Source organism: Apium graveolens, chromosome 5 (genome assembly GCF_009905375.1).
Source record: "Apium graveolens cultivar Ventura chromosome 5, ASM990537v1, whole genome shotgun sequence".
Classification (NCBI taxonomy): Eukaryota; Viridiplantae; Streptophyta; class Magnoliopsida; order Apiales; family Apiaceae; genus Apium; species Apium graveolens.
Window position 1 is genome coordinate 12,770,094 of NC_133651.1, and position 24,601 is coordinate 12,794,694.

At 32.0% G+C, this 24,601-nt stretch overlaps 1 protein-coding gene across 1 annotated transcript; it reads left to right on the forward strand.

Annotated features, from left to right (window-relative positions):
- Nucleotides 1-16,501: 16,501 nt before the first annotated feature.
- LOC141661390 (uncharacterized) lies at nt 16,502-18,375 on the forward strand. The gene is made up of 3 exons (XM_074468392.1): nt 16,502-16,947; nt 17,090-17,219; nt 17,426-18,375. The coding sequence occupies exons 1-3, from the start codon at nt 16,812-16,814 to the stop codon at nt 18,129-18,131; spliced, it is 972 nt and encodes a 323-aa protein (XP_074324493.1). The 5' UTR covers nt 16,502-16,811; the 3' UTR covers nt 18,132-18,375.
- The last annotated feature ends 6,226 nt before the right edge of the window (nt 18,376-24,601 follow it).

The window sequence follows — 24,601 nt, forward strand, 5'->3', positions numbered from 1 at the left end:
ATGAGTGAAGCTGTATCTCTAATCTCAGTTAGTAAAATTAAAATATTTGAACAATTTTAAGTATGTGAATGTCAATTGTGATGCTATTATTTTTAGAAAAATATCGAAACGTAGGTTGAGTTGCTCAGGAGATTATCAAATTAATTTTTAGTCTAAAAATATTTGTATTCAATATGTTAAGAGACCCAGAAACAAAATGACTAATGGTTTAATTTCTTCATTTATTTTTCATCCTGGTTATATTGTTGGTTGGGAATTTACCCCAGTCCATTTAAAATTAATGAATTTTACTTTAAATTTGTCACAAACAAATTGTATAAAAATATTTGAAATTGTGTATCATATAACTATGTGTGAATACAATCTGCGATTAATACATATAAATCAAATAAGTGTGTGCGTGAGTAAACGAAATCAAACAGAGAAAGAAAGGATGTAACCAAATGGAGATCCTCGAGTCCAGTTGAAACTGTCTCCTTAAAGCTATTTCGCCTCTCACCGTATGTGCGAGTCGATAGCCTCCCAGGATAAAACGAGATACCAGTATAATCGATAGATCGAATATACTTTCAGCGAACTTGAACTAAGCCCGAGAACTATCACCGGAATATTGGAAAAATTTAAGACTAACGAGACCGAGAATGAAAGAGACGACTCTTATTCCCTTGACTTAATAAAACTGATGCCCTAAGACTCTATTTATAAAGAGAGGCTTGAAAGGACTTATTTTTCTTTTCGATGTGGTACATGGTATTTATAAGAAAAACTAAGGAATAGGTTTGTGCTACTCTCGATGTGGTACAAAACCACTTTTCATATTAAAAGGTAAAAGGAACATCAGTTCTCATTCATCTTTTACTCATTTTGAGCGTGTAAATATGCGTTGGAATCCCCTCGAAGAGGAGAATACGTTCCAATAAATACACACCACTAACACATAATGTATCTCACTCATATAGAGTCTCAAAATGATTCACAACTTAGTCTAAAATACTAAGTTTGTCCAACAATCCCCCACAAATGAGATTGATGGTCCAGTAGCACGCACCACATAGACAGACAGACGCGGAGCTTGACTTGGTGATAGTTCCGGCGGTCAGATATAGCATACGATAGATAGAGAATGCTCCTTCAACCTTCGCTCGAATAAGTATATCGACTTTACAGGTAGACAGTATGACGCGATGTCCTTGAACTGTTCGGCCGTTTGTGTAAATGATGACATACTCATCACTATATCTTTCCTGACTCATTCAGTTCTCATGATTATGTCCATTTTGGCCATGGAATATCGTCCTGGTTCTGCAGGAGTTTGTAAAGAATTGTGCCTCGCAATTCTCCTTTGAAGCGACCCCACTTCTCTCCCACATAGGTGATCTTTATCTTATAGAGTAACCCGCGTTTACTCAACTGAATTCCATGCGTTCACTCCTGAACTCCATGTATTCATCAAAGATCATTAAAAGCTCAAAGCTTAACCTCGTACCTTACGGGTCTCGTTGTTTCCTCATCATAGGAACAGGCCAGGGGTTACCCCCACAGTGATTTGGTCATCATGATTTAGTTGTCCCATTGAACCAAGTTCTTGGGATCTCCAGTCAGCAATGGTTGGGTGTCCACCATGATGCCGTTAAGCAATAGGCTTAAGGCCCATCCCTTTCGATGATTTCTCAACCACTTCTTTTGATAACCATTTGGTTAGTGGATCCGCGATATTATCTTTTGACGGTATATAGTCAATAGTGATAATTCCGGTTGAGATCAATTGTCTAATGGAACTGTGTCATCGTCGTATATGACGAGACTTTTCATTATACATCGTGCTCTGTGCTCTGCCAATAGCGGACTGACTATCACAATGAATCCCTATTGCAGTTACAGGCTTTGGCCATCTTGGAATATCCTCCAGAAACTGACGTAGATATTCAGCCTCTTCGGCGCATTTATCTAGTGCTACAAACTCAGCTTCCATCGTGGAATGAGTTATCACCGTTTGTTTTGAGGATTTCCATGATATTGCCGCTCCAGCTAATGTAAACACATAGCCGCTCGTAGACTTAAGTGCTTTCTTGCTAGATATCCAATTTGCGTCAGTATATCCTTCTAATACTGCTGGGTATCTGCCATAGTGCAGTCCATAGTCTCAAGTTCCCCTCAAGTACCTTAGTACCCTTATGATCGCTTTAGTGATCAGCTCCCGGATTACTCGTAAACCTACTCAACTTGCTAATTGAGTATGCAATGTATGGTCGTGTACAGCTCATGAGGTACATCAGACTACCAATTATTCTCGAGTATTCCAATTGGGAAACAACTACACCTTTGTTCTTGGATAGGTGCAAAGTCATATCCACAGGTGTCCTAGCTTTCTCAAAGTCATCCTTAAGAAACTTCTCAAGGATCTTGTCAACATAATGTGGTTGACTTAATGCGAGACCCTCTGATGTTCTAGAAATTTGAATTCCCAGAATTACATTTGCTAGTCCCATGTCTTTCATGTCGAATCTTGATTTCAACATGTCCTTGGTAGATTTGATCACTTTATCATTGCTTCCGGCAATAAGTAGATCATCTACATATAGCGTTATCATGACATAGCCACTCTCGTTATCCTTGTAATAGGCACAGCTATCACATTCATTGATTTTGAAGCCATTAGCCAGCACGACCTCATCAAATTTTTCATGCCATTTCATAGGCGCTTGCTTCAAACCATACAATAATTTCACCAATCTACAAACTTTCCTTTCTTGTCCTGGGATAACAAACCCTTCGGGTTGTTCCATATAGATTTTCTCATCTATGTCCCCATTTAGAAAGACTGTTTTCACATCCATTTGATGTACAGTTAGATTACGCATTGCATCAATAGCAAACATCATCCTTATGGACGTTATTCTCGTTACCGGAGAATATGTATCAAAATAATCAAGGCCTTTTTGTTGCTTGTATCCTTTAATCACAAGTCTGGCCTTATACTAATCAATAGTGCCATCAGTTTTCAACTTCTTCTTGAAAACCCACTTGCTACCTAATGGTTTGCAACCAGTTGGCAAGTCCACTAGTTCCCAAGTATGATTCTGCATAATTGAATCAACTTCATTCTTGATGGCCTCTTTCCACATAGGTCCATCAGGTGAGTTAACCGCCTCCTTATAGGTTTTTGGGTCACCTTCTTCGAGCAAATATGTCATAAAATCATATCCATAGGATTTCTCTGTTCGTTGTCTTTTGCTCCTTCTCACTACCCCCACATTTTCGTCTTCACTTTCATCACTCTCATTATCGTCATCTACAGACTCATGAGATCGTTTAGACGTCATAGGTTGTTGGTTTCTTGGATTACAGGGAAACATCGTCTCAAAGAATGAGGCATTCCTTGATTCCATAATGGTATTCTTTTGGATATCAGGAATCTTGGATTCATGAACAAGAAACTGATATGCAGTACTGTGTGGAGGATATCCGATGAAGATACAATCCACATAGGTCCATCAGGTAAGGTAACCGCCTCCTTATAGGTTTTTGGGTCACCTTCTTCGAGCAAATAGGTCATAAAATCAGACCCATAGGATTTCTCCTTTCACTTGTGCTTAAGGTAGTTCTTGAAATCTTTCCATCCAGGTGGAAGCTTTTCAATAACAGCAGCAACTTGGAAAGACTCACTTATGATCATTCCCTCAGCATGAATGTCATGAATGATAACATGCAGTTCCTGCACCTGACTGACTACAGTCTTAGAGTCTGCCATCTTATAATCAAGAAAGCGGCTAACAATCCACTTCTTTGCCCCAGCGTCCTCGGTTTTATACTTATGGTCAAGTGACTCCCATAAGACCTTAGATGTTGGCTTCGCGCTGTATACGTTATACAACGAGTCAGACAAACAATTTAACACATAGTTCCGACAGATGTAGTCGGAGTGCTTCCAAGCATCAGCAGCATACACAGTCTGCATGTTACTCTCAGCAGTGAGCAACGGTGGTTCTTCCTTAAGGAAGCGATCCATATGCAACGTGGTCAGATAAAAGTGCATCTTTTGTTGCCAACGTTTGAAGTTCGTTCCGTTGAACTTCTTAGGTTTTTCAGCATGTGCAGCAAGCACAGTTGGCATAACAGGTGCAGCAGGCACCGCAGGTGGAACAGATGGTACGTGCGTCTGTACTACAGGTGTATGCACACCAGTAGGCACCGCAGGTATGATCAGAGGAGTGAATCCTGCCGATATCTGTCCAAGAGGAACACTAAACTGTCCAATGACAGTGTGTCCCACAGACACATGTCCCGAAGGCATATGTCCAACAGGCGTTTGACCCCCATCAGATCGTATGATCTGTGCGTTAGGGTTAATCGGCTGCTGGTGAACCCCATCAGATCCAGTGATCTGTACGTTGGGATCAGCCGTCATGTTCATCGGATCGTTCACAGTTTGGTTCTCCATCGATTTGGTTACTCAACAAAACAAGCAGATACAGATGTATCAGTCACAGATGTATAAAATATAATAACTTTAAGATTGTGAATATAATCTGCGATTAATATATATAAATCAAATAAGTGTGTGCGTGAGTAAACGAAATCAAACAGAGAAAGAAAGGATATAACCAAATGGAGATCTTCGAGTCCAGTTGAAACTATCTCCTTAAAACTATTTCGCCTCTCACCATATGTGCGAGTCGATAGCCTCCCAGGATAAAACGAGATACCAGTATAATCGATAGATCGAATATACTCTCAGCGAACTTGAACTAAGCCCGAGAACTATCACCGGAATATTGGAAAAATTTAAGACTAAGGAGACCGAGAATGAAAGAGACGACTCTTATTCCCTTGACTTAATAAAACTGATGTCCTAAGACTCTATTTATAAAGAGAGGCTTGAAAGGACTTGTTTTTCTTTTCGATGTGGTACATGGTATTTATAAGAAAAACTAAGGAATAGGTTTGTGCTACTCTCGAAGTGGTACAAAACCACTTTTCATATTAAAAGGTAAAACTTAGGAACATCAGTTCTTATTCACCTTTTACTCATTTTGAGCGTGTAAATATGCGTTGGAATCCCCTCGAAGAGGAGAATACGTTCCAATAAATACACACCACTAATACATAATGTGTCTCACTCATATAGAGTCTCAAAATGATTCACAACTTAGTCTAAAATACTAAATTTGTCCAACACTATGTTCCGTAACATACCACTAGTGAGTATTAGAATAAATAATATTTTAAAGAGAAAACTGGACCACTAATATTTAGTATTAATGAGAGTGAGATATATTTAAATTTTTGATCAAATTTTGATCATTAATATTTCACTCATATTGATTCCATATTACATGATTTAGGAATCTATTTTATGTATTGTTTCACAAAAAATTCAAATATACAATTTTTTTGCATTCTGAAATCAATTCTATTACATTTTACTTAATATGTAGGTATTCGAAGTGAAAATTCAAATGTTCAGGGTTGAGTAAATGCCAATAAATTGATGGTACCAGTAAGAAAAAACCATTTTTTACACTGGGATCATAGATAATATACCTTAAAGTAAATTTAATTTACAAGATCTAACTTTTAAATTTGGGACAATTTGAAAAGTAAAATTAATCCCATGTGAGGAGAATTTCTGATTATGCCTCCTGAGTCAGAGTCTGTCGTTTGAATGTCGTTTACCTTGGTTCACGTGGTTTGCAGACTATTGCGTGAGTCCGTAGGGTTTACCCAGTGCGCACCCAAACGGTAGCGGCTGCGAGTTATATACGATAAAAAAAATATATTAAGAAAGTTCATAATTTATCAGTTTAAAATAGTAATTATGTATACTAGGATAACATTTTTCTTAATCTTTATTCAATTTTCTTACTTTCTTTTATTATTATTCTAAATATACTTTTATTTTATTTTTATCAATAGAGCTGATTTTTGACCGACTAATCCAATTGTTGTCTATTCTTGATCCATATTTCAAAAAAACAATATCCAATTTTAGCTTAATCGAGTCGCATAGTTATCGTCTAGTGATTAATCCGACGTATAAAACACGAGCTCCTTTATGTGTGACGTCAAAATTCAGTTTCGTACTAGTGATTATTCGCCGAATTTTAAAATACTGCGTGTAAATGTTAAATATAAACTAGACGAGTTTAAACAAATTTAGTTAAAACTTTGTAATGATTATATTGTGTGAAAATTAAATTTGTCATATAAGTACATATACCACAAGTAAGTATTAAAATTAATGGTTAAATGGCTAATTAATTACTGCAGTGCCTGCTGACTTATAATTGAGTCACGAGGTTATAAAAAATACTTTCAATCGCATAATCGAGTTGTTCATAACTTGCAATTAAAACACTTAACATAAAAAAATTTTAAGACCATTAAATTTAGTTTAACTTTAACAATGTTCCGTTAAACTTTGCCACACATGTCCATCGCCACATCATCATACACATCAGTTACACTGCTTTCGTTACACTTCGAAATAATATTCATTCATGGCTATAATGAATTAATTAAACAAAAAGCTAAATATAATTAGCTGGATTTGGTTGACATAATGATCTGATACTAAAACAAGATTTGCTATATCGGGGTAAAACAATATAATAAATATTATCGATCTAGCTAAAAACTATTTATTTAAACCGGGCTACAACATAATACGTTGTTCGATATAATGTCATAAGAATAAAACAAAATATGTTATCTATTCAGCTTAAAACAGAATAATATTTAACCAGAACTAAAATAAAATTAAAAACAAACTAAATATAGTTATATGGTTGATATAACGGGCCTAAGGTTAAAACAAAATAATATATATTATTGATCTATGCTAAAACTAAAATTAAATTCAAAGTGAAAGTAATTTTTATATTATTGATCTGTGTTAAAAAAAATTAAAGTCAACCTATCTCGTTGTTAGGTATAATGTAGGTTTAGGATTGTGGGATAACTGGGATCCGACCGTAATAGCTGAAATAATAAAAGTTTGATTGCAGATCTGTGTGTAAAATGTTTGGGTTTATATAATTACGGGTTTTTTCAATTTTTGTAATATCTAAAACTATTTTAATAAAATAAAAATAGAAATGATTCATTAGTCAGTATAATGTCATAATAATAAAATAAAATATATTATCTATTTGGCTTAAAACAAAATAATATTTAACCAGAACTAAAATAAAATTAAAAACAAACTACATGTAATTAGATGGTTGATATAACGGGCCTAAGGTTAAAACAAAATAATATATATTATTGATCTACGCTAAAAATAAAAATAAATTTAAACTAAAGGTAATTTTTATATTAATGATCAGTGAAATCAACCTAATTCGTTGTTAGATATAATGTAGGTTTATGATTGTGAGATAACTGGGATATGACCGTAATAGCCGAAATATTAAAAGTTTGATTGCAGATCAGTGTGTAAAATATTTGGGTTTATATAATTACGAGTTTTTTCAATTTCTGTAATATCTAAAACTATTTTAATAAAATGAAAATAGAGCTTATTTCTTAGTGAGTATATTACGTTGGATTAAAATAAATCAATACATGTTATTCATCTGGGTTAAAAAAATTATATAATTGATTCATGATAAATCAAAATTAAAATAAAAAAATAATTATACCAGTTAAAATAAAATAATATGTACTTTATTCGGGTTGACATAAATTTTTTATTATTGATACATAAAATTTTTATCATTGGTCCGGGTTTAAAAAAATCAAACCAAAATAAATTTGAATATAATTAGTTAGATTTATTCGGTATACCAAAGTAAAAATAATTCATTTATCATTACCGTGAGCTAAAATTTATCTTTTAATTAAAACAGAATTATCTTATGTAACACAATTATGAATTTCAACAAAACTAAATCTTGCAATCACTGATATTTTTTTAAAAACTAAAATTTCACTAAATTATACACATGCATATTTAAAATAATTATCAAATAACATTATCAAAAATTTTAATAAATAAATTTCAGAATTTAAATTTTTTACTTCAAATTAAATTAAAAAATTATATAATATTAAAAACAATCCGTATATCGAACGAGTTTTAGGCTAATATGAATTAAAGGAGAAAGAGAAAAAATGTCATTACTATGTCGTACTCGTTTTACTTGTTAGCATCAAGTGTTTTACATATTATTGATTTTAAAATAAATGCTCAAAAATTCATTTTATTTTCAAATGTCAAAATGTCCCAAGTAAATGTTGGATAAAATTGAAAACCGTAGGGAGTATACATTCGAGAGTACCTGAAATCAGAATCAGACTAATGAAAATACCGGAAAATATTCGAGGCACGTGAAAACCACGCTGTCCTTAAAACAGATAAGCCCCTCCTCGTGGTGCTTGAAGGTGTTGTGACTTCCGTTTTCCAGGATACAACGAATTGAGGTGATCTTAAGCACTTGAGACCCGCCTCCTACAAACCAAACAAATACGGTTTCTATCTCCAAGAAACAGATCCTAAAACTCTAAAAATAATTTAAACAAATTATCCCCAATTTTTTGTGAGATTCTTCTCTCTCACTCCCTTCCTTTTAGTCAAGAAGACAAGGCCTCCTTATATAGCATTAACATAAAATGTAACTTACATATGTCATAATTTTGTAACATCTACCATTATGATCAAATAACTCTTATCTCATTAGTATAGGAGTTACAAAATTAAACATATAGGTTACAAAATTAATATAATAAAATAAAATATAATTTTTATTCAAATTATAGTCCAACACTCCCCCACATGAATAAAAATTGACATTACAAAATGACTCTTTGACGCGAAGATAGATAGCCTCGGTAGAAACCATCATAGGATAGGTAGGTGTTACCCCTTGAACCTTCCCTTGGAATAATATATTTACATTTCTAGAATTTCAGTAGTCGCGTTGACCTTGAACTGCCGTTCTATATTGTGAAATGATGATATATTCTCCACTGGATTCTTTCCTATATTTGTTCAGTTCTCACTGTTAAACCCATTTTGGTCCTGATCTTTAGCCTGATTTCGTGAGTTTTACCCAGAATTGGCCCCACAATTCCTCGTTGAAGCGACCCCACTTCACTCACATAGGTGATCTCTTAGATAATACCAATGTATTATTTGTTCGACATATCGACACATAAAGATCATTAAAAGCATAACTTAGCCTTTTCCGTATTTTATCACTATTTTCATCATAGGAATGGACCCAGGAGTAAAACCCCCACAATGATCTCACTAAGTCTTTACAGTTAGGTTGTCCCATTGAACCAAGATCTTGGGATCTCCAGTCAACAAGGTTGAGTTTCCTTTGTATCGATTTTTGTTATGGGCTTTAGTCCCATTCCTTTCGATGATTTCTCAACTAACTCTCTGGTTAACCCATTGATTAGTGGATCCGCATTGTTATATATTGACCTGACGTGATCAATAGTGATAACTCCAGTTGACAGTAATTATTCTTATGGAATTAAGTTAATGACAAATATGCCTCGACATTCCATACAAGTCTCTTCCAAAATACCAAATTTCCATTCTTTGTCATTCGTGTCTGATTTTGTACGAATTTAAAAAGAACTACATGCTCTACCAAACATCAATGCTCCAATTTATAATTGAAATTACTAATTTTCAGCGTCCCAAAAATTAGAAATATCAATCCACCAAATTACCAAATTTGAGCATTCTCAAATTGGCAATTCATAGCGATCTGCTTACTCAATTTAAGCGTCCTCAAATTAGCAATTTAACCGTAATTTTTGAAGTCATTGATTTTGGTGCCCATTTAGACCCACGCATCTTTCACCAAATCTGAGTCTTTTCTCATGTGCCCGATTCGACGAACTGGACCTTCCTTTGATTTTTTCGAGGAAATATATATTCAAAAAATTGAAATATTTCTCGACACCATTAATATATTCTTGTGTTTGTCAGGGATTTTTGACTCGTGCACAAGAAACTTATATGACGTATTGTCAGAAACATACCCAATAAAATTACAATCCATGTCTTTGGATTTAATTTTACCTTTTTCGGTTATAGTACAAGAACCTTTACAAGGCACCCCCACACTCATAAGAATTTCGAGTGTTTCATGTTTGGACTTCAGTAATAAGCTGAACATCATTCTCATCTTCTTTCAGTTTAGGTGCATCCTCGATTAAGAACCTCATAAGATTCATGGTGGTCAAGTAGAACAACAACTTTTGTCTCCACCTCTTGAAATTCAGCCCACTGACTAAATTTCTCCGGTTTTTCCACATGAGCGGTTATCGATACAGCCGTATTTGGCATCGCAAGGGCCACCGTATTAGGCACTGCCTCACCGGTCTTATGCCCTTCACCAGACAAGCTGGCTCCGAACTCCCGTCATATCTCAAATGTACGGAAGTAATATAATATTAAATAACCCACATTCGGTGATTCTCGATCACCCGATGCGTTAGGGTTAATTAACCACATGTTGAATTCATTTATTAACATAAAAAATTGATATAAATATTGACTTATTAGGTATCGTTTAGACTATCATAATAAACTCATGTGTCACTGCTGTAGTATACTGACACCAACACTAAAAATAATAATTTAACCGGAGGAACAAATTCGACCAGAAAAATTAATATTTTATGCCGACCTCAAACCTGTACTTTTTAAGTACCAAGTCTAATGAGGTTTTTTTTTCCCCCCGAATATTTCACATATTATTTAGAATAATTAATTAATTAATTAACTATAACAACTTTTGCGCATGTAAAGTCGATTTTTTTTAGTAATTTCAGTTCGCCGTATCACTAGATAGATTTAATAAGCACCGGTCACCAAGTATACATCCAAATAAAATTAAAACGGAAAATATCAACATGATAAATTATCGGGCATGCAAAAACGTTTTCTCCACATCAACCCATTTTCCATAATAAGAAAACTAATTAGAAGAAGCACAACAACAAAAACCAACTCATATTAGAAGTTTATGCACATAGTTGACAAGTCATAACATTAATCACATTAATGCACTTGTAAATGCATTATTAAAATAATGTCATTAAAGCTAAAAACTACCAAACCGACCGGTGAATTCTTAAACCCACATAAATCATTTAGTTAAAGACACACCAACAAAAGTTAAATTATTTTTCTTTTCTTTTAACAAAATCAAATAAACGCCACATTTCTGGCATAAAACCCCAAAACAAGATATGCAACCAAAACTATCCATCTTAGAATAAAAAGAGAAATATAAATAGTTATACTAGATTAAAAGGTCGAGCATACACGTGTTAGTGCTAAAACTGCTAATACACGTTTTATGATATATAGCATAACATGTTACATTCTTTAATACAAGTAAGTGATCATGACTAACTATCCTGACCCGTTTCACTTTCACATTAATCTAAAACACAACTTTAAAAAAAAATAACATGGCAAATATGTTTGTGCCACATATCACAACTTGCGAAACATTAAGCAAAATAATAACTCTTTTAAGCATGCTAAACTACATATTCTAGTAAGAGATAATAAGTGCACGACTAGATCTTTAAAAACATGTATATGAAAAATGATAGATCTCATGCATATACCCTTAAAACATATCATAAATTAAAATTGTAACGGTTGCAAAAAAAAAAAAACTATACCCACGAATGCATATTCTAAATAAAAATTATCTATTAAACTAATTGATAAAAATTGATTATCTGTTTTAAGCTTGTAGGGAGTATACATTCGAGAGTACCTGAAATCAGAATCAGACTAATGAAAATACCGAAAAATATTCAAGGCACGTGAAAACCACGTTATCTTTAAAACAGATAAGCCTTTCTCGTGGTGTTTGAAGGTGTTGTGGCTTCCGTTATCCAGGATACAACGAATTGAGGTGATCTTAAGCACTTTGGACCCGCCTCCTACAAACCAAACAAATACAGTTTCTATCTCCAAGAAACAGATTCTAAAACTCTAAAAATAATTGAAACAAATTATCCCCGAATTTTTGTGAGATTTTTCTCTCTCACCCCCTTCCTTTTAGTCAAGAAGACAAGGCCTCCTTATTGTGAGATTTTTCTCTCTCACCCCCTTCCTTTTAGTCAAGAAGACAAGACCTCCTTATATAGGAGTAACATAAAATGTAACTTACATATGTGATAATTTTGTAACATCCATTATTATGATTAAATAACTCTTATCTCATTAATATAGGAGTTATAAAATTAAATATATAGGTTACAAAATTAATATAATAAAATATAATATAATTTTTATTCAAATAATAGTCCAACAAAAACAAATACGAGTCTGTGAGATTTCATGGAGAGAAGATTAAATTGAATTAATGTTAGAATATTGAACAGCCACAATTCGCTAAAGGCGTATGAACACCTATTGAAAATTGCTCAAGACTGACTTTGGTTATCAGTAGAAAGGTCAAAAGGTGATTTACACATATAATACTATATAATCTTACTTTTAACGATATGGGTGTTGAAATTTTCTACGTTAATCTGTTCCCATATTTTTATAAAGTTTACTAATCATAAAGTGGATTGACAAATAACAGAAGCCAGCTTTTTTCAACATTTGCCAGTTTTCAGGGAAGGTCCACCACCCTACTAATTTTTCTATCTCATAGTTTATGTGTAAATGGAATTGAACAAGTGATCCTTACCGAGTATAATTTTCAAAACCAAATGAACATAAGGTTATATAATAAACTCTCGAAATTCATAGTGATATTTTTTTATCATAGAAAACCGCAGCCGCTATCGTACTGCATAAACCTCACGGATTCACGTTTTATTTATATTAATAAAATATAAATTGATCACATTCTTTATAATTAATTTCTCTCTCTCTCTTTCTCTGTCTTGCCTTCTTTTAATTAGATTTAATATTATTATTGTAATATTAAGAAGTAAGCATATGAAATTTTACCAAAATTAATAAACAAATAGTATACTAGATCACCAGATATTCTACTATTTTATAATATAAGACGTTGATAACCATGGTGAAGGCGTGAACCCGAAATTAAAAATATTAAATTAATATTAAAATATAACTGAATTTCATAATAAGTGCAAAACACGAATTAAAATTAAAATATTAATATTAAATATTAAATTGTTATAATAGATAAGTGTTATTAAATTACGCAGTTAAAAAGAATTAAAGTGGGGATTATTAAATTTTTTGTTGTTTATATAGTTCTAGTTACATAAAGAGTAATTATATTACTTGTACTATGCTTGTCAATGGATAGGAGTTCAGATCCGATCCGGAGCCTTAATATATGGATATGAATTGTATAAAAATAAAATCGATGCGATAATAATCCGATTCGATAAGGATTTAATCCATTGAAAAGTAAATATGGATTTTCATTCATTCGGTCTGGTAAAAACCCGATCCGAACTAATAAGATTATATATTTATAAATTATATATATATATATATGTGAATAAAATTTAACTATAATAAATCAATATAATTTACTTTTATATGTATCAATATTCTTATTTTTAAAGTTATTTTGTTTTATTTTCATACAAACTATTATTTCATCGTATTATAATTTCTTGTACACACCATATGTCATCATATTATTATAATGAGTGGAATATGTGTGTCAAAAGTTATTTTATACATAGCATTTTATTCACAATTCACATAATTTATCTATTTTAATTTATAAAAATAATAAATAAAATTAATTTTCATATTTTTCCAAATTACATTATCATATTCTTATTATTTATTTCATAATTATTTTAAACTAAATTTTTTTCACATATTTTCAAATATTTTTATTTTTCACAACATATATGGGTATAATATAGTTTTTTTATGTTTAGGTTTATTTTATTATCGAATTGTGTTAAATTATTATTATTCATCTCAAAAAATTTAAATAAATTCAAGATCCGATACGATATTCTGAAATCCTAATGGATTTGGACACAAATTATGTTATTAAAAATCCGAAAGCAATTCGATCTGAATTTGATTCAACAAATTTAATTGAATATGAATATGGATTTAGTTAAAACCGACCTGTTGACTAGCCTAACTTATACCTAGTAAGTTGTATATTTCTACTTTTTATAGAAATATAACAGGTGTATATTTCAGAGGAGAAACTAAATATAATAGTTAGAGGATAGATTCATATATTCATGTATAAAGTAAATTTTAGAGTAAATTTTCTGGAATGATTAAAAATTCGAATTCATTAACATTAATAAGATCATTAAATAAAACAAAAATCTGATCACTTAAAATCACTTTTCCTAACATAAGTTTTCTCTCTGGCATGAGAGTCGGCCGCCCTACTTTCACTTAACCTTAGCCGTCCAATCTTTTTTTCCACCCTTTCTACCTATCTCTATCTCGATATTCATATTCATCTCCTCCTTTTGTTTACTTTTCTCAAATAAAATCGAGATTTGTTTCACAAAACTCGAAAAATCCATTACAAATCTTCACTTTGGGTTTCAGATCTACTAAGGTAAGAGTTTGGATTTTATAAAAAAATTCAGTTTTTGGATTCAAAATTTCTAGTTTAACAACATATTACAATTTGGTGTTATTCCCAGATTTTTGAATTTTGAGTTATTTTCGTATTGTTCAGTTTAAGTTATTATTTGTGTGTTTGATTGTCTTACTTTGTGCGATGTGTCTTGCTTTGTGTGATGCGGTGGTTATGTTGAAAATGATCTGGATATAGATATCTCGCATCAACAACACTTTCGGCAGGTTTATAGCTGCTGTCCGGCAGATAGATAGCTGGGGTGCGATTAGAACGGTGGTAAAAATCACATGTGCTCACCTCTCAAAAAATATTTGTTCAAAATATGAGGGCTCTAAACTCAGTTGTTGCAACTGAGTCCTCTGAACGTTGGACTATTAATCGAATTAATGTGAGGGTCAATTGTGAAGCTACTGTTTTCGGGAGAGATGCATATTGGATTGCCCGGGAAACTATTACCTTCATTTTTAATTTTCAGAATATTTGTATTCAGTTTGTTAAGTAATCCGGAAACAAAACGGCTAATTATTTAACTCTATTTGTTTTTCAACTTGGTTGCATGATCAGTTGGGGGTTTGTCCCGATTGAGTCTCTTTCAAGTTATTAATGAAATCTGTTTTTACTTTGAAAAAAGAAAATGAGATCATTAAATTGGTATGATCTAGTCATTTTCCTTCAACTAAATAAACATTACTTCAAAAAATGAAGGAGGTTGATAAACAATATAAAATTTTGGGTAAATAACTAAATACCAACAATTCGTCGGCTGGGAAGAGGCCAAATACCAACCTAAAAGTTTGTCCAGTGGGTATGGATTATGGTGACCATATATGTGGCTTGATTTTAGTCATTTTGATCAAACTTTAATTTGACAGATATTACCAAAGTCTACTATATAAACATTTTATATTAGCATGAATGAGAGAAATGTTTACATAAAGCAAAGCTGTCTTTGACATGCATGAATTACCTTGTGGGAGATCCTCCACTAAATAAAATCTGCAGCTACCTAATAATTTAATCAATTTCATGGCACACGAGAAAGTGTTGCATCCTCTTGTTTCTCTTAGAAATTGGTACCCGCACTCTTCTCTTTGTTTAACATATTAAACATCTCCTTAACGGGAGAAATTGTATAGTATATCATGGGATCGATCTAAACTAAATTAAATACTTAGGCAAGCACGCAATTAACTAGAAAAATGAAGGCAATTAAGTCTGAACTCGCATTTTTTATATAGGTTATGCACTTCGTTTAGCTGTGGTGTATTATGTATTTTCTTGTCAGACAAATTAGATGTTGGATTACTCAAGTACTGCTAAGATTTATGCATATCTATTATAGCCTTGTGAGTAATTAGTTAATAAACTTCAAACCCTAATTATTATTAGACACACAACCATTTCAAGGGTCAGAGGTAGAAATGTCTACAGAGAGACCGAGCTTTAATTACCAATTAAATTTGCAAAGTTGTCACAAAATCTACACTTGTTTTTTAAGGATTAGAATAATAGTAATGTTCAAAGGTTAATAATTATTCCATAACATATACATATATAGCCAATGAGGTGCTTTAAAAGGGCAAACAACACAAAATAAGCATATATATAAAGATTAGTCTGCATGTACATATATGCTCCATAATTATACCACATCAGTAGAAATCTCTAATTAATTTAGAATTAGATCCCCAAGACATTGTGTAATGCATATATAAAACGTTAATTACTAATTATGTTGTGCTCACCAACATGCAACAGAACTAAATAAATGTGCACTAACACAAACACACGTTCATTTCCACATTTGACATGGCATATGTATGCTGATGATGAAATAGCATAATATATTTGTACACAGACGACTCTTGTTTTACGAGTAACTCTCACGGAAAGGAAAAAGAAAAGAAAACAGAGAGAGATGATAATAAAAGGAAATTAATGTAGCTAGAGATTCTAGATCAATAAGAGAGACACTGAGAAACAATTGGTATACTGTTCTGGCATTCCATTTATCCTTATTATTCTATGCATAAAGTTGTACTCTTTTTTCTATACCCACCTTTTTGAAATCCGGAGTTGAGTTCAATATTTCAATCCCCATGTCCTCTCTTTCTCTGGCCATTATAGACTCTTTCCTCCATCTCATTTGTTCTTGTATAAATACATTATAAGCCCTAGCATACTTGTAGTACTACTCCAATTTTATTCATCATTACAAAACAGCCTCGAGGAATTATTATCGATAAACAGAAACATCGAAGAATGGGGAGAGCTCCGTGCTGTGACAAGGCTAATGTAAAGAGAGGACCATGGTCATCTGAAGAAGATGCTATACTCAAGTCTTACATCCAAGAGAAGGGCATAGGTGGTAACTGGATAGCCTTACCGCAAAAGATAGGTATATATCATCTAATTAATTAATCTTGGTTATGTTGTGTTTAGATGTGTTCTTAGATCTTAACTAACAAGTATTTTATTTAATTTGTAATTTTGTGGTTGATGGATCACTGATTAATTGATCTCAAATGGTTTGATTAAAGGACTCAAGAGATGCGGGAAGAGTTGCAGGCTTAGATGGTTGAATTATCTCCGACCAAACATCAGGCATGGAGGGTTTTCCAATGAAGAAGATGACATTATTTGTGCCCTTTATATGGCTATTGGGAGCAGGTACATATCTTTATAACTTAACCAGTACTTCAACTCTTAATTATTCCTTCCGAAATAGATTAGCTCCAAACTCCATCTATAAAACTAATCAAATTATGATACTACTATTAATTACTGTAAAGTCACTATAGTAGTATAGTACTATATGCATGAATTAAACTAAATCTAGTTGAATTAATAGGTTTCTTGTTTCGATTGAACTATAGGTGGTCTATTATAGCAGCACAATTACCCGGGCGAACTGATAATGACATCAAAAACTACTGGAACACAAAGCTGAAGAAGAAACTGATTGGCAAACAACGTAAGGAAGTACAAGAAGCTGCTCGACGATCCAACCCTACTACTAATTATGCCAACAATATTATGATCAAGAGTGAAAATTACATGATCCCCGAAGCCACCACTCACCAATACTCCTACTGGCCGCAGCAGCAGCTGCCAATGGACTCCCAAGTACCGAATCAACTACAAAGCAATCTCATCATGAATACTACCACTTCAGATCTTCAAATTTATGACACTATATCGACTATTCCTTTTGGAGGGCAACTGTATGACAATTCTGATTACACAAATATTGCATCTGATGTCGATAATTACATGACTTGTTTTCAGTTACCAAGCCCTAATGAATTTCAAGCTGGTAACAACTTTGTTGTCAATGAGAATCACGAAACAAGTGCTTATGATCCAGTCGTGAATACGTTGCCTTGTGGAGTGGACAAAGTCAATAGCAGTGGCTGTAATGATGCAACAACTTCAGCAGAAAGTACGATTAGTTGGGGAGGAGAAATGAACACTTTCGTATGCTCTCCAGTAGGATCCATAATCAGTTACGATGTTGATTATGCTCCACGAGGGATGTGTGCATTCGAAGATCAGCAGCAGTATGTTGGATATCACTATTAACTAAATATTTAGCCGTACTCGGTATTTTGAACTTTATTTTAAGTAGATGCCATATCTGTGTATACAATATTGTATTTCGTTTCAGGTAAATAGGAACTTTACTCCATTGTTATTACAACCCAATCAATTTTATTGAACTGGGATATTTGTTTGTTTTATTCTCTATGTATCATTGTAAGTCCGATCTCTTACATTAATAATACTACTTGATTATATAATAATAATACTGTAAACTTTACCTGCAGCTAGCATTGGTTTGTGCTTATGTTTGCTTCATTATGATTGATTCTGTTATTAGATTAATTTGCTATCACTTTTAAAATCTCTTATCTATTGGTTGAGTTGAATACAGACACTTTAATTGCTAGCCTAAAAGTACAATACTTAACTGCAAATTAAACGCCATTGTGTGTTGGTAAAATTCCTCGATCACGTTAAAATCCCTAAAACAATAAGAAACATAATGAAACGAAATTAGTTGATAATAACATACAAAACTACACAATAGTACTCTGTCGCAACAACAAAAAGCTAAGCTTTTCTGGTCAAAAATTACTCAAATAGCTTCTTATCATCAGACTTACGGTATTAACCTAGCTAGCTAATTACAATCGAAGTTGCTAGAGCTTTAATTACTTCGAATCTGGCCATGCAGTACTGGTTTTGTGAACTTGTAATTAATTAATTTTAGTTTTAACAGAGAAATTAATAAAGACTCCAATGAGAAACGGATTATCAAAATAATTAAGAATGTATAAAGTCCTCAGTTGCCGAAGCTAATGGTAGAAGAAGGGGAGATATATAGGAATTTGGTCGGCATACCCAACAATCGATGGTTGTAATCATCTATCCGAGACTTAATACAAAAAAATGATGTGAATACGGGGGCAAGTCACACACTATCCGCAATTAAAATTTTATTTTAGGGTTCTTCCTCCTATTCGCGAAAAATTTCTGCGGACATGTGAATTGTTTATGATCGATGGATGTAGACCGGCGTCCACGGGAGGGTAGATAAAATTTATTTAATCGATCAAGCAGGAGGAGGAGAAAGGAGTGAATACAAACCAGCTAACAAGCTACTCACCTGGCCTGATTCATGCCTGGATAAGAATAAAACACAACATTTGATGTTTTTGATAAAATCATGTGTCCACTCTTAATTATTATTAAATGATGATAGTGAGACTAGTAGTAGTATATAAATTTGAGATCTCTGTCAGTCTGATACTAATGGAAAAAGGGCAAGCGCCAGTAGCAAAAATTAAAATGGAAAAGATACCTGTGTGTTTTGGCACCAACTTGCTCGGCCCTAGCATATAGGGCATCTAAATTGGCTGCATCCTCTTATTCTTTTCTTCATTTTTTCTAATGCAAAATTAACACACATCAATATTAAATAACTGGAGACATCTAAAAACTAATTAAAGATGCATCACTGAATGTTTAGTAGTTGAGATTAGAATACAGAAACTGGATCCATGTTTGGGTTGCTTTATTGGAAAATTTTCACGAAAAGAACTAAATTATATATGCTAATTAATTCTTAGTAGTAATATATTATTAGTCGTTTGTGGAGCTACAGGTGGCCAGAGGATGGGCTGCTGTCTGCTCATTCTGACATGTGGAAATAATTTACTTTATTCTCTATCTTTAAATTCATAGATACATACTATCTAACTACAAGCAATTTATCAACAATTAAAACATATCTTATCAAGCAGGTTTAAAGATTAATAGTTCGAAAAGAAAATATAAAAAATGCTAGATATATATTCTCTGAATTAGCTCGAGTTGTGTACAAAGATTTAGATATCGATCTTTATTATATACTCCTACACATGTAGACTTACATTTAGACATGTCAATAAAGCGAAAATTCGATCCGATTCGAGATCATTTTAGCGGATATAGATCGATCTACTAAAAATTTGATCCAGGATCCGATCCGATAACAAAAATCCGATTATAAATTGAGCGAATATGGATTTAGACCGATCCGTTAATAACCCTATCCGATTTATATATATTACTATATAATAAAAAAAAATATTTTTTTCATTATTTCTAATTTAGAAGTCTTATCTTTGAGTTGAATCAAGGTCGATTATCTATACTTATTCGGTCCAGCACTCTACATAGTCCGGTCTATTTATATATTACAGATTCTTTTAATAGTTCAAACATTGTACATAGGTAAGTTATATCGTAGGAATTGTTTTTTAAAATCAATATTAGTTGTTTAATCATCTATATTGAAGTTAAAAATTTACATGATCATTAAACTCAATGACCAGACCTTAGCTAGAAACCTAGTATTTTAGTACAATATTTTATTAATTGCTTATCAAGTAGTGTGCTTAAATTCTCTTACCTTATTGGTAGTTTTTTAGATAATGAAGTATTCTTGTTGGCCTCTTCGAGTATCATTGTATCTTTTTTTTTTAAAATGAATTTCAACGTGTAATTTTCAGTGTGTAATTTGTATTTAAACTTTTGGGACTATATTAGAATTTGTAACTTTTGACATTATTAAATTATTATTTTACTTGTATTTTAATATTTTTTGGAATTGTCAATTTGATTTAAATAGTTTTTGTAATAAGTTATGTTAAAATATAAATATACATATATATATGGAGCGGAAATCCGATCTACAATCCGTGATCCCAACGGATTCGGATATGAATTGATTTATAAAAAATCCGGGACCGATCGAATTCGATTCTGAATCCGAAAAAATAAATAAATAAGGATATGGACTTAAGTCGATCCACTCCAAACATGATCAATTAGCAGGCCTCCTTGCATGCATGTGCTAATTGTTCACCGTAACTTAGTAAGTAGGAATTGAAAATAGCCGAGATAAATGCTCCGATTTGCAAACTTGTTCAAGGTTTTTAAAAGGCACACTAATCTTTTGAAATTCAAAGTTTCGTAACGATATACTCATCAGCTCCTGAAATATAAAAATGTTTCTTTTTTCCCCTAAAATACTGAAAACGTATTTTTTTAATTTTGGACGGAAAAAAATCGAAGAACCGGGTAAAAAATTGATATAAATTAGACGATCAAAGGTTTAAAAGGTACGTCTTCAATATTTCAAAATTAATAAGGAACGTTTTTGTACTTCAGGGGCCGATAGATATATTGGTGCAAATCATAAGATTTAAAAGATGATTAAGCCTTTCTAAAAATATTTATTAAACACTTTATTTTGAAAAATAAATACATCTTCACTGCACGGTTCACCCTATAGTGTAGTTTCCAGATAAAATATACAAGTATTTTGTTAGAATGTTAGCCCAACAAATCAGATATTTGGGCCCAGTTAGTGCGACAGTGAAAACAAGACATTCACAAAAGCCAACCTAATGGGCTAACGCTAAATAATATGAGGTCATTATTATAAATCACATCCAATAAAAAAACACATATTCTTATATTATTTAACTTTTAAAGTATACAAGTATATAATCCGCGCGATGCACGGTCGTCTTTATCTTTATATATTATAAATTATAATCTTAATAATATGTTACTGGTAGAATTCGATCATATATCACTTGAATAATAATTTTTAGAATTATATTTAACGGTTTTCATCAATTTGATTTAACGGTTTCAGATTAAGTGATTAAGGACCAATAACCAAACCTTTAATGTTCGTTTTTAATATAATATATTATAATTCGATTTCTAAGGCTAATAAAACTTTTAAGTAAAATAAGGGTAATTCAGTAAATTTAGCGCGTATCAAAAAACTGGTACCGTACCAAAACTTTTAATGTTTCATCTTTTATATAATAGTAATAGATAATTTTTAAAATTATATCTAACAGTTCTTATCAATTTGATTTAACGGTCCAGATTAAGTGATTAAGGACCAATAACCAAACTTTTAATGTTTCGTTTTTAATATAATATATTATAATTCGATTTCTAAGGCTAATAAAACTTTTAAGTAAAATAAGGGTAATTCTGTAAATTCAGCATGTACCAAAAAACTGGTACCGTACCGTACCAAAACTTTTAATGTTTCGTTTTTATATAATAGTAATAGATTAAGGATTTATTTGGTAAATTTTAAAATAAGTAACTTATAATTTAAAATAAATAAGTGATTTATAAGTAATAAGTAGATTAACTCATAAGTTATATTAGTGTTTGGATAATTTAATTTATAAGCTAGATTTTTTTACTAAAGTGGACTAAAATAAATAGTTTTTAAATATAATTATTTTAATTCGTAAATTTTAAATTATAAAAATATTTTAAAACATATATTTTAAAACTAAATTTGATAAAAAGGTAAAAAAATCAAAATAAGTTGAGAAAAAATACGTCGTCACCAATATTCAACTTATCAACTTATACGTTGCAAATTCGACTTATAAGTTAGGTTGACAAACACTCGTCAATAAATTATTACGGATTTATAAATAATAAGTTGGCTTATAAGTTACAGCATTACAGCCAAAGATGCGCTAAGTAAAGCATAAGACGAGACTGTTCTCCGAATCTGTTTTTATTTTTACTGTGCTAATATAATGAATAAAAAAGGGTTAAAACATCACAAATATATTAGCTAAATTTAAGCGTCGAACAATATGTGTCTTATATAGCCTCTCTGATCGTGTGTCAACTGTCAAGAACGATGTCAATGTCACATGACTTGTTAACTTTGTTAGCACTTTATTGAGTTTGTTGAAATACTCCCTCAGTCCCGATCAATTATTACCGTTTTTTTTGACAAATGCAGAAAACTTTCATTAACTTCAATATAATACAGTCGGGACAAACCCTCAACTGTCGATACAACCAGGTGGTAAAACAAATATCATACTAAAAACGATTAGATGATTTGTTTCCTGATCGTTTAACACATAGAATTTAAAAATTCTTAAAATTAAAAACGAAATCAAAGACATCCTGAGCAATCCAAATTGTACCAACATCTCTGAAAATAGCAACATCGCAATTGACCATATCACATAAAAACCATTGTTAGCCCAATGTTCAAAAACACCAATCACTGAGATTGGAGAAACGACACCACAGCTATCTACTTGCCGGACACCGGCTATAGACATGCCGAAAACACTCCAGCTATCTACATGCCGGATACCATCTATAGACATGCCGAAAGTGTAAACCCGTGAAAGATGAACAATCTTTGGTTGTGAAAGGTGAGCTCTTGCAATAATCAACACCGCTCCAGATTCGACGCAGGCTTTGCAGATCACCAAGAATATCAATAAACTCGTTCTCAACCGATTCAACACGAAATAAACCCAACCATAATTAAACAAAAACATAACAAAGCACTCCAAAAGGAGAGACAAAACACACACTCCAAAAGGAGAGACACACAAACACCAAAAAAATTGGGTTTTATTGGAGGGAAATTAATAAGGACAAAAGAGAATTAAGGGTTGGGGCTTTCCACCGAGAAAACCAGTGGAAGCCCCTTGATTTACTTGAAAATAAACAAACCCTAGTAGAGGAGAGGAGAGGAGGGAGGCGGCTAGGTTTTTTGTTCTTTGTTCTATTTTAAGATGAATATAAGATGAATATAAAGTATAGTTCTATAATATTTTTGGTAGAGTGTTAGACACGCATTTTAAGATGAATATAAATTATAGTTCTATAATATTTTTTTTAAAAAAAAATTTCTGAATAAAAATAGAATGTTTAAACTTTTATTCAGAAAAAGAAAATTTTTAAAAAAAGTTATAAAACTACACTTTCTATTCATCTTAAAATGCGTGTCGGACACCCTCTTAAAAACGATAACAATTGGGAGGGACGGAGGGAGTATAAATATCGGGGGTGCCAAATTAGTAAACCAAACCGCAAATGCGATTTGATCAGATTTTCAAACCGCATGCGCACCGCGTAACTTCAAAAATCACATAAATCACACCATGAAAATGTGGTGCGGTTTATTTATTCAAAAAAATTAATCTGTACATACATATAAAATAAAATTTTAGCTAATAAGAAAGTTTAAAAAAATATGATTTTTATTAAAAATAAAAATATGTCGGTAATTTGTAATACGTAAGATAACATTTATAATACAAAACTATAGTAAATAAGAAATGAATAATATATAGATATATATATACACACATTAATATATATATATATATATATATATATATATTATAAATAAATTTGAATATATATATATATGGTAATTGTCAAATAGAAACTAAAATTAAAATAGAAATGAGAAACTAATCTAAGCCATTAGATTAATCTAATCTAACGGTCCCCTGAAAGCACCACACACAACTAATCTGCACCTTCACACATACAATTTCAGCTTTTCCCCTTCGTTTTTAATTTGATTTTTTCCGTTAAACGATATTTTATTTAAAATCCGACTTCATTGTAATTTTCTCTATCTCTCAACGATATAGCATATGTGTTTTATTTCGAAATAATTTTAAAAAAATATATTT